The sequence below is a fragment of the Octopus sinensis genome, linkage group LG14 (genome assembly GCF_006345805.1).
Source record: "Octopus sinensis linkage group LG14, ASM634580v1, whole genome shotgun sequence".
Lineage (NCBI taxonomy): Eukaryota > Metazoa > Mollusca > Cephalopoda > Octopoda > Octopodidae > Octopus > Octopus sinensis.
The window spans coordinates 19720303-19736479 of NC_043010.1; the positions used below are offsets into that span (position 1 = coordinate 19720303).

Here is a 16177-nt window from a genome sequence, read left to right on the forward strand (position 1 = left end):
GACACAGCGTGTGACAAAGCTGGCCCTTTGAAATACAGGTACAGCAGAAACAAAAAGAAAGAGAGAAAGTTTTGGTGAAAGAATACTGCAGTCTGGGAATCGAAACTGCCATCCTATGACTGCAAATCTGCTGCCTTAACCACTGGGCCATTGCGCTTCCACATAAACCCAGCATTAATATGGTATTGACATAGCGGCAAATACAATGAATGTAACAAATGCAGAATGAATTCGCTTTTAATACTCACTATGTCCTCTCCTTACCAAACACCCCACCACTACACACTCTACCAGACATCGCTGTACAATACTACAGTTAAGGCACCACCACACAGCACTATGTGAGGGTGCAAGGGGGAAGTATAAGAAGCTTTTATCCAATGACAATGATGATGATGAATACTGCAGGGGGGGGTGAGGAGGGGGGCGTAATAAAAATGATAACTTCTGAGCTATAACCACAATAACCAAGGTCCACCAATGATGTGGAGGAAGGATTGTGACAATAGCATCAACAGCCCCCAATAAGATATTTTATTCTAAAGTCAGCCCCCCCCCCTGCACCCATCGCCCACCCCACCCCGGCAGAATTCAAACTCACAATGTAACAGGGATGTGATAAAATACACCAAGACAACACAGGTCACCTGATGAAAGTTCGTCTCTGCCTGCTCCTCTTCCCTGGTAGAAAGATTCATGTGCATAAGTGTATATACATATATGTGTGTGTGTGTGTGTGTGTGTGTATGTATGTATGTGTGTATGTATGTATGTATGTATATATATATATATATATATATATATATATACACACATACACAGTCACACACACATAGATACATGTGTATGTGCATATATATACATATATGAGTGAGTGTGTTGTTTATGTATGAATGTATAAAGAGGAAATGGTCAACCAACTACAGTTGTATAAAATACAAATTCCAATATTGCTAATGGTGATGCCAACGTTATTTTTATGTCGGACTATAGCTTTTTTCAATTAGTTGTTTTGTACCAGTATATACCTGGTACTTATTTCATCCACCTTGAATTGAATTCAGGATATGAAAGGCTGTAACTAAATCCGGAAAGCTATTTAGTCTGGTGCTCCACCATAAGTGCCAACACTCCATTGTTTCCACTGTAAGACAAGCATAACAGTCACCAGATCATCAGTGTCACAATTCTGCCACTACTCACCCATTACTGCCATTTCTTCCACCATAACATAGGTGGCCACATAATTGGTGGGGCAGGGAAATAGTCAAATTACTCCCATCCCCAGAATATGACGTGCTTTCTTTATCGACCGATCCCACGGACGGAAAGATGAAAGGCAAAGTCGCCCTCAGTACGATTTACACTTTAAATGTAAAAGAATGCTATTAAATAATTCTCTATTCCCAAATCACTAAATTCTTCAGCATTAACCAACAATCCTCCACACAGGGTGCAATGCTAAACCAATTCTTTGTCATTATTGAATAATTTTTCATTTCTGCCAACCACCATCGTTTTAATAATAATAAAAATGATAATAATGGTTCCAAATTTTGGCCCAAAGCCAGCAAGTTCGGTGGTAGGGGTTAAATTGATTACATCAACCCCTGTGGTCAACTGGTACTTGTTTTATCAACTCTGGAAAGATGAAAGGCAAAGTTGACCTCGGCGGATTTTTGAACTCAAAATGTAAAGACAGACGGAATGCCGCTAAGCATTTTTTGCCCAGCATGCGCACAATCCTGCCAGCTCGCTACTTTAAAACGACAACAACAACAACAACAACAATGATGATAATAATAATGATAATAATAGTAATCAGAAGCTTCCAGAAAGTGAAATGTAAAGAAACACCAAGGCTTAAACTAGTCTTCAACTTCCATCTTACCGTTTCCTCTCATTCATTTTCTTCACATTTCAGTGGACACCAGAGAGAGAAAGAAAAAAAAAGGAAGAAGGAAATAACAAAAAAGCAAAAAAAAAAACAACAAAAATGCACAGGAAATATCACCCTCCTTCTGCCCCCCACCCTCCACCACCATCGTCATCCTTCTCTCATCTTCATACCCCCCTACTGCTGCTGCTGGTGTAACACTGTTCTTTTTCTGTTTGTCTGGTTTAATGTTTATTTTTCTTTTCTTTTTTTTCTGCCTTTTTTCTTCACAAATTAGTATTTTTTTTAAAAGAAAAATGTTTTTTTTAATTGTTGTTGTATTTTTTGCAATATTTTATATATTTTTTTTACATATCAAACAATTATTATTATTATTATTATTATCATCACTCATCATCGTCAAGTGTGGTGAATTTTATGTTTTTTTTACGTCTTGTGGGTTTTTTTTACATTGAATTTTTGTTGCAAATTTTCTTTTTTTTTTCTTTATATCACTATTTACAAATTTGTTGAATTTATTATTATTATAATTATTATTAGTATTAATTATTAATTATTATCATTATTAATATTGCATACACACACCCAAACACTCAACTACACATACACATGCATACATGCTTACACACACACGTGTGTAGACGTGCACGTGTAAGTGTGCGTGCATGTGTGTGTATGAGTCTGCCTATGTGTGTAAGTCTGTACATGTGAGTGCATGTGTGTGGGTGTATATATGTACACTAAGCGTTGCTATATACATGCATCGGGATGTGATTGGTGTATATGTCTTCGGTGTTTGTTTTTGTCACTTTTGTTGGGTTCACAGCTTTGTTTACGTGGATTACCTGCAGAAAATGGAAAAGAAACAACAGCTATTAGACACGGATAGAGAGACGGGCAACATTGGAAAACAACAACAAAAAAAGCAAGGCAACAAGGGAGCCTCTACATCCAACCATCTTCTGCTCTGGGGAAGCATTGCTTTCATGAAAATCTTGCCATCATCATCATCATTTATCGTCTGCTTTCCATGCTGGCATGGGTTGGATGGTTTGACTGAAAGCTACGGTGCTGCACCAGGTTCCAACCTACTTTGGTAAAGTTTCTACGGCTGGATGCCTTTCCTAATGCCAACTATTCCAAGAGAGTAGTGGGTGTTTCTTATGTGCCATTGACATGACACCGATATCAGCCACAACTACAATCTCACTTGGCTTGACAGGTCTACACAAGCTTGGTCTATCACCAAAAGTCTTGGCCCCCTGTCACTGCCTCCATGAGGCCTAAAGCTCAAACTGTACTTTTCATGTGCCACCAACACGGGTGCCAGTCAGACGCGACTGCGATTTCACTTGGCTCGACAGAGTAGCCACAAGCACAGCATTCTCTTGTTTCAGGGATTACACTTCAATGCTTATTATCTTTTTTATAAGCCTGGGTACTTAATCTGCCAGTCTCTTTTGCTGAGCTGCTAAGTTACAGAAACATAAACACACCAACATCAGTTGTCAAGATGGGGTGGGGGACAAACACAGACACAAAGTCACACACACACAGACATGTCCCACTCATGCTAGCATGGAAGGTGGACGTTAAATGATGAGAATGATGGTGATGATATATATAGTAAATAATATAATAGCATATATAGGTATAAGACATCACCAATGGTGCAAATAACACGAAATACGTAAACAAACGATATAAAAATGGAAAACAGGACAAGTAAACACAGAGAAAGGAACCTTCATCAGTTGTCGGCTGTTTATCTACTCTTCATTTCTATGGCTGGAGGCCTTTCCTAACACCATCCACTCCAAGAGTGCAGTGGGCATTTCTTACGTGCACCCATTTCCAAGTAATGATATATATACAGTGGGCTTCTTTCAGTTTCTGTCTACCTAATCCACTCACAAGTCTTTGGTTGGCCTGAATCTATAATAGGAGACACCCACATAGTGGGACTGAACCCAGAACCATGTGGTTGGGAAGCAAGCATCTTACCATGACAGCCATAACTGCGAAGTTTCATAGCAAAAGGTGTATTTAATCGTTAGCCTCTATGTAATGTGGAAGTTGAAGGGAAATTAGTACAATGCAAGATTTTCAAGCCGGCAGCACTTTCATAGCCTGGGTGATGCCAGTTGTAATTCAGTGTGCTAGAAATAGCAATGAAATCCCACTTACACCATATTCTGTTGACTTAATGTGATCCTACACAGTGTGGGGAAAAAAAGAAAAATAAACGATGGGATGTTTACAGTTGGAATGCCTTTTGATCCTCACAGCCAACCTTGGGCTAAATAACAGCAACATGATCATCATCATCATCATCACTATTCGATGTCCATTTTTCATGCTGGCATGGGTGGGATGGTTTGACAGGAGCTGGCAAGCCAGAGAACTGCAACAAGCTCTGATGTCTGCTTTGAGATGGTTTCTATGGCTGAATGGCCTTCCTGTTTCGTTCCACTTTGCAGAGGGTACAGGGTGAATTTTTTTTTTTCATGTGGTACCATCACCATCAAGGTCACCAAGTAACTTATAAAGACAAAACCAAAATTGATTAATTAATTGCTATGATTTTATTTTGATTTAATTAGAAGTTCAATGGTGAGGAGTCCATCTTCAGGAACTTCAACGTTGTTGGAAGAATAGAGAACATTTAACCTCATGTTAGAGGTTTGGCCTCTACTTCCAACAGAGTGGATTCCACTCAGGGGCCAGGTGGTAGTGGTGGTGGTGGTGTAAACCAAGTAAAGAAGTCTGCTATCCAACAACAGGAATGGTCTCTGATAGATTCCACCAAAAAATGTTCAACCATTGAATTTCACTGTGTCGTAAAAGGGGATTGAAATGGGAGCAGCATGATTTATAAAGGGTACTTCTCCATTATACAACTCTACCTGCATTCTTTTGGTTCCATGAAATGGGTCAGTAGACATGCAAAGGAGGAATTGGTAACCCAGAGGAGCTGGAACTGTGGGGTTAGCATTGCTAGAATTGGGGTCATACAGTCCCAAATACAAACCTACTCAATCACAATGGTGCACTGATATAGCACATAACAGCAGTCAGGCACACTGTTGCACTAAGAACAATATAGTAACTATCAGTGCAGCAGTTATGCACATTGGTGCACTAAATGCAAGATATGAATAGTTAATGCAGCAGCACAGTGATGCAGTGACACACTTACAGAGCAGTGTTTTATTTGTGCAACAAAAAGTGCACACCATTTGTCTTTGCACTTGTTTCCCTCCTTCTGTCTAAAATTAAGCTTTATAACCATCCAACCCATGCCAGCATGGGAAACAGATGGATGATGATGATGATAATCACTATTGTTAATGAAAAACAATTAATGACTGCAACTTATACACCATCAGTCTGTGTGGCTGCTATGAGGTTCCACACCACTACTTCACAGTTAAGTAACAACTGATTTAAGGGCTGAAAGCCAACCCCACCACTACAAAATAAAAAAAAACAGAAAAAATATGCCCTGCGTGTGTTGGACAGTTTGACAAGAATTAGCAAAGCAGGATCCACACCAGGGTCCACTGTCTGTTTTGACTTGGTTTCTACAACTGGATGCCCTTCCTAATGCTAACAACTTTATAGGGTGTACTGGGTGGTTTTCACATGACACTAGCACCAATACTTTTAATGTGACACCATCACCAGAGATATTTATATATATTATATATATATAATTTATAGATAGATAGATAGATAGATAGATAGATATATCATCATCATCGTTTAACGTCCGCTTTCCATGCTGGCATGGGTTGGACGAATGACTGAAGGCTGGCGAACCAAATGGCTGCACCAGGCTTCAATCTTGATCTGGCAGAGTTTCTACAGCTGGATACCCTTCCTAATGCCAACCACTCTGAGAGTGTAGTGGGTGCTTTTTACATGTCACCGGCACGAGGGCCAGTCAGGCAGTACTGGCAACGACATCGCTTGAATCTTTTTACACATGCCACCGGCACAGGTGCCAGTAAGGCGACGTTGGTAACGATCACGCTCAATTGGTACCCTTTTACGTGCCACCGGCATGGAATCCAGTTGGCTGCTCTGGCAACGATCACGCTTGGATGGTGCTCGAGTGCCAGTAATGCGATGCTGGTAACGATCACGCTGGAATGGTGCCTGGAAGCCAGTTAGCCGCTCTGTCGATGATCACACTCGTATGGTGCTCTTTGCACCCCGCTAGCACAGACGCCAGTCATCAAATTTGATTTTGATTATTGATTTCACTTTCCTCAACAGGTCTTCACAAGCAGAGAAGGAAAAGGTACGTATAAGTGGGCTGGTAACGCCCCTGGTATAGGCCACGAGATAGATATACATAAACAACAACATCAACAACCTAAAGAGAATTATATAAAAGGCTGTCCATTTGTCCTTTTGATACTCACCTAAAGATACGAGGGCACTGGCAATAGCCAGCCCTGATTGATTACTCGGAGTATAGTCCTCATCACCACAGGGGAGCTGGACAAGGAGCGACAGTACTGCTGCCTTTTGACCATTTAATGGTTCTAATGCAATTGGGCTTGGTTTATTGCTCACCTGGAAAATAGAGAAATACATATTAGAGACAGACCCTGAACTAGGACATGAGGGTGGATAACGATGTGTATGAGGGTGGATGCTAGTAGATAACAAGGTGGACAGTTGCAAGTATGAAGGTGGATACTAGGGAATGATAATTCAGAGATGAATTTAGCAAGTAGGCAATCATCGACGTTCATTGTCAGTCCCCTCCTGTTTACTCTATAGTTCCAAGAGAGAAGAGTTCAAGAAGGACTGATGTAATTCTTATAAATGAATCAGTCAAAGAATCAGAGTAAAAATTCCAGCGTGGAAGCAACGTTTAGAATAAAAGATAGCTGAAAGTAAAGACAGCAACAACAAAAGATTTAACAAAATTTTGCTGCCATTTGAGAAGGCAGATAAGGTGTAGAGAGGGAACCTAAATACTTTAACCAATGTAAACCATAGATATATATACAAGGGGGTGCTGAAAAGTTCCTGGCTATCATGAAAGACCTGGTTGGAGACCCAACTTTCCAAGTTCTTTTACAGGGCTTAGAAAAACTGAAGGACTGCTGCAATAAGTGTGTGAATCTGAGAGGGGAATATGCTGAATAAAATCATAATTAACTGATTCTCCTTTACCCAAAGTCAGGAACTTTTCAGCAGTCCCTTGTATGAGAGGTGACAGGGACACAAGGCAGGTTAATATAGGAGAACATCATGTAGCAGATATACAGGAAGTTAGTAATAAGTGCTGGTGCTTCATATGGCAGGCTACAGGAGAGGCTGAGGAAAAATAAGCATGTTTCTATATGGGACAAATGTAAGGTATACCAGGCCATAGTGCTTCCTTCCATCCCTGCTGTATGGAGCTGAAATCTGGACAGTCTATAAAGCTCAAGTAGACAAGTTACATGTGTGTATGATGGGACAGCTATGATGAATTATGAATGTATAACACACTGACAGGATCAGGAATCAAGAGATCCGACAGTGTGTTGGTCTCCTCTTCGATCACCTCTGTCTACGCCAGATCCTTCGTGTCCGATGGTATCACTTTGCCTCCAACAATTCGGTGCAACACCAGTACAGAATCACCTCCCTCCGACAAGTCATCCCAATGAGACGCCTGCGTTGGCTGGGTCATTCCCTCCGTCGTCAACCAGGAGAATTCATCTACAAAGCAATTGCCCCAGCTCCCCTTCAGGGTTGGCGAAAGCAATATGGTGGACAACGAAAAACCTGGCTGATGACGATCAAGGCTGATCTGGAACCCAACCTAGGCCCCCATATCTACGGCATTCACCACTGGAATAAGGAGTGGTTGGAGATCATGCGGTCGTTAGCCTCAAATTGCCAGGTCTGGTCGGCGTTTGTGAGAGATGCAGCATTGAGGATGAATGAAGTCAACTCAACCCACCCCGGGTGAATGCTGTCTCAAGTCAAGTGTTGGTCTCTGCTTTCTATGATGGAAATCTTCATTGATAGAAATTTACACAGGGTGGACAACAGCAGACTCTGCAGACAACTGCTTTACTCCCAATAACGCAAAAGGAAAGAGAAACCATGGAAGACCTGGACGGAGATTCAAGGATACTGCAAAAAGGAAGATGAAGTGGAAAGGAATTGATAGTAATAAACAGAAACAAAAGTAAAAACTGACCAGTGTGGAAAAAGCTTCTCAAGTCATGCCTAAGTCATGAGCAGACATAGTCACGATGACTGACTGCAGATAGATCTGATTGAAGAGTAGCTGTGAAATGGATTCTTCCAAAGAGCCTGGAAGTTCACTAGAGGCAGTTAACAGCTTCTGTTAACTGGGTGACATGATCAGCAAAAGAAGTGGATCTTGGAAAGTACAGTAACAAAGGAAACAGGGGTGGACAAAGTTCAGGGATCTGTTGTCTCTGTTAGCAGTAAAAGGCTTCTCTCCCTGGGTGAGGGGTGCATTGTATAATATTTGTATATGAAGTGCAAAGTTGCAGGGTAGAGAGATATGGGAGTTGAATATGGAGGACTTGAAAAGAAAGATGTGAGAGATTTTAGAGTGAATAAATGATGGAGCCCAAATGAGTTGAGAGAAAAACAGGGCAAAAAGGAATGAGATAAAGTGGGAGAGAAGACTGCATCAGTATGGGATGCATATGGAGGATGGCAATTACAGAAAGAAGTACAGAGCTTTTAAATCAGGCAGGGGCAAGCTTTTTGAGAAGAAAGCCACATGGAATATGATTCATCATCGGAGTGAAACACACTATTGGAAATATTCCAGGTAATTTTTCATTAGGTGTGCCATTCAGGAAGTCCTATAGGATGCAGTTTGTCCATGATGAATTTAAACACCTGCATTGGTCCCACATAAATGCATCTGTTCCAGTGTTGTGTAAATGAACCTAGTCCTCTCTGTAAAGCGATTGGCATTAGGATGGGCATCCAGCCATAGAAACCATGCCAAAGCAGACAACTGGAACCTGGCCAGCTCCTGTCAAACTGTCTAACACATACCAGCATAGAAAAAGGAAATTAAATGATGATGATGATGATGAAATGTATGGAAGAGGAAGACTGAGGAAGAAAGGGGACAGAGTAACCAGGGCTAATCTCAGGTTGGTATACCATAAAAAAGAAGAGAAAAGGCAGCAATAAATGTTGAGAGACTGGACAGGAGATTATCCATTTAATCCAGGCTAGAATAGGAGAATGGAGAGAAATGAGGATGGCTTAATAACCATTGTCTCTGCCACAAGTCTTCTGTTCAAGTATGGCATGGCTTGGGGAAGTCGTCACAGACCAGAGTCAGCTCTTATTTGGAGTCACCGAGCTCCAAGACAAATTGGAGCAATATATTGCACTTAGGCAGAGGCAGCATTATGCATGTATATATGAGTGGGTATACATTTATCTATGTGTGTATATATATATATATATACATACACACACGCAAGTTTATGTATATATATATATATATATATATATATATATGTATGTCTGTGAGTATATATATATATATATGTATGTATGTATCATTGTTATTCTGCAAAAGTGTTGTATGTCCAAAATGTTGCTTTTTCAGAAAATGAAAAAATATCGAAAAACTGTATCTTGGCATCTGAAGCAGCTGGACATACGATAGTTTGACCAAAAGAATCAGCTATTGCAAACAAAATCAAATATTGATAAAAAAAAATGCATATACACACACACACGCACACTATGTTGTTGATAAGTTGTAGTTGCTGCCAGATCCAAACTAATTGAAGTTCAGATTTCTAACTAGACATTATCTGTATAAGTGTATGTGTATATATATATATATATACACATGTATGTATACAGTGTTGACCTATAGCATTTATAAGGTAATTATTAAAAATGTTCAGCATCCTGCATCAATAATAACAATACGTGTGTGTGTGTGCAGGTGTGGGTGGAGGGAGGTAGTGGAGGAGGAATTGGCACCGTCCATGACCACCGCAGCCAAAAGTTCAGATGAACACAATGTAAATAAATCAATAATGATATTGTAATGGAAAACACTAATCAACATTATCATTTCATAAGTAAGAGGCTGAGGAAAAGGTTGACACACACACAGACACACACACACACAAATATATATATTTATACACATGCATATGAAGAAATATGTATACACATGTATGTATATGTGTATATGAGCGTAAGCATGTATGTATGTATGTATGGTATGTGTGTGTGCATGTATATATATATATATATTGTGTGTATGCATGCATATATGGTTGTGTGTGTGTATGGTATGTATGTGAGGGTGTGGATTTAGTAGACAGAAACTGAAAGGAGACCATCATGTGTGTGTGTCTTTGTGCCTGTCCACCCACTGACCCTGCTCCGCCACTACTTGACAATTGGGGGTCAGTTCATTTATGCCGGACACAGTAGTTTGGGAAAGAAGACCAAGAGAAAAGGAATCGAGTTAAGAAAAAAAAAGCCTGTGCTGGGGTTGATTCGTTCAACTAAACCCTTCAAGGCAGTGCACCAGTATGGCCAGAGTCCAATGCCTGAAACAAGTCAAAGATAAAGATATATACATACAAGCCCACCCACCCAGACACACATACATATATATATATATATATAATATATATATATATATATATCATCATGATCATTTAACGTCCGTTTTCCATGCTAACATGGGTTGGACGGTATACACACACACACACATACACACACACGTTTTCTTCCTTAACAATCAGCAGAAGTCAGAGAGTGACTCAAGAGGACTGAAAGTGTCAAGTGTTAGCACTAATCATACATGCCAAAACACGAAACTCTCAGCCCCTGAGTTACTCGGCTGCTTCTGCTAAATATTTATATCATCATCATCATCATTATCGTTTAACGTCCGCTTTCCATGCTGGCATGGGTTGGACGGTTTGACTGGGGGCTGGTGAGCCAAGTAGCTGCACAAGGCTCCAATCTGATCTGGCAGTGTTTCTACAGCTGGATGCCCTTCCTAATGCCAACCACACCATAAAGTGTAGTAGGTGCCTTTTATATGTCACCGGCACACGCCACGACTACAATTTTATTTATATATATATATATCTTTTATCTTTTACTTGTTTCAGTCATCTGACTCTGACCATGCTGGAGCACCACCTTTTTAGTTGAGGCCAGTACCCACTGACTGGCTCAGATGCCAGGACCGCCTGACTGGCTCCTGTGCCAGGGGCACGTAAAAGGCACCATCCGAACATGGCCGATGCCAGTACTCTGTGCCGGTGGCACATAAAAGCACCCACTACACTCTCGGAGTGGTTGGCGTTAGGAAGGGCATCCAGCTGTAGAAACTTGCCTGATCAGACTGGAGCCTTCTGCAACTGTTAGCTCTCCAGACCTCAGTCAAACTGTCCAACCCATGCCAGCATAGAAAGCAGACGTTAAACAATGATGACGATGAATCAACCCTAGTAATTTTTTTTTTAAATCCTGGTCCTTATTCTCTCAGTCCAAACTGCTCAGTTACAGGGACGTAAACAAACCAACAATGGTTGTCAAGTGGTCGAGTAGAGGACACACACTGACACAAAGACACACACATATAGATATACATATATACAATGGGCTTCTTTCAGTTTCCATCTACCAAATCCACTCACAAGGCTTTTGGTCAGCTTGGCTATAATAGAAGACACTTGCCCAAGATGCCATGCAGTAGGACTGAACCCAGAACCATGTGGTTGGGAAGAAAACTTCTTACCACACAGCTACATCTGTGCTTGTATATACACAAGCACAGCCTGATGTGAGAATTTCTACTCAAGAGTATTAACGACCATGTTATATGATTGATAGATCCTCATAAAACTAATTAACAAAATAATCTTAGCACCAGAAATAATTATGCTCTACGCTTCTGTATTGAGTACCCTTTCCGCTTATATGTAAACTCAAACATACGAGTGTGAGTGTGTGTGTGCATGCATGTGTTAGACATAAATATAATTATATAGATGAAGAAACCTGCAGAAATGCTTATATACATATCAACACAGAACTACGTACAAATGTATGTGTGAGTATATATATATATATATATATATATATACACACACACACACATACATGTATATACACACATATATATATGCATGTGTATACACATATATATACATATGCATGTGTATACACATATATATACATATGCATGTGTATACACATATATATACATATGCATGTGTATACACATATATATATATGCATGTGTATACATATATGCATGTCTATACATACAGTATATATATATATAATGTATGTATATAGAATACATCCAGATGTCTATGTATATGTAGAGATGTGTTGCCGTGTGTGTGTGTGTGTTGGCCAACAGCCAATCCATTGTAAGTCAATTACCACAATAAAACGGCATTAGAACATTGATTATAATCATGTGGGGTTGGGGTGAGGTGGAGGTGCATGTGAGGCGGGTGAAAATGGCGGCAACAGAGACAGTATCTGGGACTGATGTCTGTGTGTGTATAGATAAGAGTGGTGTGTATGTGTGTATATATCATCATCATTATCATTTAGCATCCATCTTCCATGCTGGCATGGGTTGGACAGTTCGACCGGAATTGAGAACCTGGAGAGCTGCACAAGGTTCCGGTCTGATTTGGCAGGGTTTTTTATGGCCAGATGCCCTTCCTAACACCAACCATTCCAAGAGTGTAATGGGTGTTCTTAATGTGCCACTGGCATGGGTGCTTTTACATTCCACCAGCAAGGGTTCTGTGCCTAGAGAAATATGTATTGCAAGGATCTTTATATTCGTGTGTGTGTGTGTGGGTGTGTATGTCTGATCCTCCTCCTCATCATCATCATCTAACATACATTTTCCATGCTGGTATGTGTTGGACAGTTGAACAAAATCCAAAAAGTCACAGGACCATATTGAGCTCCAGGGTCAGCTTTAGGCATGTGTGTGCTTTTGTGGTATTCATTTGAGAAAATATGCCTGTAGACTGGTCCACAGGTGAGGCATTTAAAAGTCATGGTGATGAGATCAAATCCTTGCTTTGCACAATGTGTTCCTAACACTACAATATTACATTGAAAGTGGTTACTACTACTACTACTACAGCCCCCATTACATAGGACTGACTATCACCTCAACTTCTACAATTACTACCACCAGCACATGGAGGTGACCACTGGTCCCCTATAAATAACATCAACACCCTTAAAAATACCAGTACCCCCACCACTACTACTACTACTACAACTAATACTACTGCTTCTACTACCATCACCACTACTGCTACTACTACTACTACTACTAGATTATGGTGACCATCACAACTGGAAGATAAATAAAATCAACAAAAATGTAATCCAAGTTGAAAATCCTTTATCCAAAACTCCAAAATCTTTTTGAATGCTGATTTGACGCCACAAACGGAGAATTCCACACAAAGTCCTGGCAAGGTTTCCCATGAACAGCCGTTGTATGCCATTATGACATGTGTCCTTACCTGCTTCGATAGGGGCTTCTCCTCCACCCTACCCCAGCTCAGGTGAGCTGATTGCTTGGCAGCTATCACAATAAAACCTTTGCTCTCTTCGTTACTCATTGTGATTCCTGCTTGGTGGTGTGAAGATGTTGGAAATGTTGAAAGGGCTTGGAGATAACCCCACAGGTAACACTGGTTGTTTGTGGGGTTTTCTTTTGGTTTTGGGGTTTTTTTTCCTTCCTTCTAATTTTTGTACAGTAAAGCACAAAACATTATTTTTATGTGAAATCTGAATATCAGTGTAACGCAATTTGCTATCTTTTATCTCAACATTTTGGCTGATATACCTTCCAGCCTTCATGAGGTATCTTGGGGAAATTTTGAACCTGGGTTCTCATTCCTAAGGTATTTTTTGATGTTATTATTATTATTATTAAGGTCACTGCCTGGAATCAAATTTGGAACCTTGGGGTTAGTAGCCTGTGCTCTTAACCACTACACCACAGGCATATGGCTTTGTGGGTAAGAGCGCAGACTATGAACCCCAAGATTCCAAGTTCGATTCCAGGCAGTGATCTGAATAATAATAACATCAAAAAATACCTTAGGAATGAGAACCCAGGTTCAAAATTTCCCCAAGACACCTGATGAAGGCTGGAGGGTTTATCAGCCGAAATGTTGTGTTAACAGCAAACAAGATGAGGACAAATATCCAGCAAGTGTAAATAATGTATAAAAAATACTCCAAAATAATAAAAAAAACCCCATCAAATATCTGCATTGCATCAGTCCCAGGAATTTCAAATAAAGCATTCCCAACCTGTGGTTTTGCAAATTGCTACCGAGAATTTGTTGATATGAGAGGAATTCATTCCCTTTGACCCATCCCCTAAATCCTGAGTTAATGGTCAAAGGTCAGTAGTGAGGATGAGAAAGAAAAAAAAAAACAAACTTACCTTTTTCTTCTTTCGATAATCCTGTTTTTCCTTTTTCTCGGCAATACAGCCATCCACTCGTCTTTCAATATCAATGGAGACCACAGCAAATGGGCGACTGGCCATCTGCTCCAGCTCAGCAAACATACGCTGCAAAAAGGAAACACAGCGATTAGGGCAACTGGAAAAGGTGGTGGGGTGTGGCAGATGATGGGGTGGAGGAGCTGTTACAAGTGCAGGACAGTGGTGGTGAGGAAGGAGGTAGTTGAAATGTGTAGGAGAGCTGGTAGTGTAGGGCATGTTGTGGAGTCGGGGAGCATTATTACATTGTATGTGACAGCCAGTAGAATGGGGGCAGATGGTGGTGGTGGAAGGGCTGTCACAGGTGGTGGTAATCTGACATGACATTGTAGAGTTACACTGTGTGGGACAAGTGGTGGAGGGCAGAGAGTGAAATGTGTGTGTGTGTGTGTGTGAGACTGCTGGTTCAGACGAGGGTGTCACGAGTGTGACAGTTGATAGAGTGAAGTAGAGCTGTTACATGTGGGAAAGCTGATGGAGCAAGAGATTACATGTGGCAGCTGGTAGAGGATTACACTTATCACAGTTAGAGAAAGGCAGATGATTATAAGAGGTGGCAGTTAGGAAGGGAAATGACTGCACATGTAGCATTCTGGAAATGAGCTGGTCACACATGTAGCATTCAGAGATGGGAGTTGCCTCACATGTAGCATTCAGGAGAGGCGGTGGCTGCACATGTAACATTTAGATGACTACATTTGTGGCAGTTAAAGGTTTGCTTCAGCTCAGCTCTACTGCTTTACACCTCAATATTGAACATGGATATGACAATGATGATGATGATGATGATGGCAAAGATGCAAACAGCCTGGCTTACCTGTCGTCTCCTGTAGACATCATACTTTTGTTTGATTTTCCAGAATATTGCTGCAATCAGTAGCAATGATAGGAAACAACTGAAATGTAGAGAGAAGACGGATATATTACTGACAGCAGAGAAGTACTGAGACACACAGACACATCGTTGAATCACTGGTAGTATAGAGAGGACAGACACATCACTGAGCTAATTAGATTACTCCAGAACAGTCATGGACAAACTATAGCCGACAGGACTTCCCAAATACCATGTCTAATGAAAAATTATTTTGAATTTTTCTAATCGTACAGCCTGTTTCTTGTAAAAGATTTCCCATGTCTGCTCTGGAAAGTAACATTTCAAAATAAACTTATGATTTTGTCTGTTGTTGTTGTTGTTGCTGAATAAATTCTAGACCTGTCATGACAGCATTTGATAGTGGAGCTGTGAGTTCAATACTTGCTTATTAGCCTACTTCAACCTTAGTTGGGGGCCATACAATACAATGCATCCCAGTGATAGCATAAACCCCACTGGGATTTGAACATAGAACAAGGAGTAGAGTGAAGAACAGTGGGGCATTCGATATAATGCACAACCATTTCTGGCACTCTATCTTGGCAGAATCGATAGAGCAATGGACAAAATACCTTGTGCAATCTACTTGGACCACTCTACATTGTGAGTTCAAATCCTACCAAAGTCAGTTTCAACATTCATCATTCCAGGATGTGCAGCTCTGTGGTAATTTCAAATAACAACAACAACGATAATAATAATAATCATTCTCTCTTTTTCACATGGCCTCAACTTTGGCAACAAACATTGAATACCATTGTGTCTGTGATAAACATTCAAACCAAGAAACATGATATTTTGAAAGTTAATTACCAAATGTAATTAGAGCTGTGGCAATTAT

The 16177-nt window shown here is 40.5% G+C and overlaps 1 protein-coding gene across 2 annotated transcripts in view; it reads right to left on the reverse strand.

The window, feature by feature from the left end:
* Nucleotides 1–2514: 2514 nt before the first annotated feature.
* LOC115218754 (attractin-like protein 1) overlaps nt 2515–16177 on the reverse strand; it is a 163490-nt gene continuing 149827 nt past the window's right edge. For both annotated transcript variants that reach the window (XM_029788665.2, XM_029788663.2), the window contains 4 exons: nt 15277–15355; nt 14400–14528; nt 6328–6481; nt 2515–2742 (listed from right to left, as the gene is read on the reverse strand). In XM_029788665.2, the coding sequence (XP_029644525.1) occupies nt 2648–2742; nt 6328–6481; nt 14400–14528; nt 15277–15355 (457 nt within the window). In that variant the 3' untranslated portion in view covers nt 2515–2647. The remainder of the gene's footprint in view (nt 2743–6327; nt 6482–14399; nt 14529–15276; nt 15356–16177) is intronic.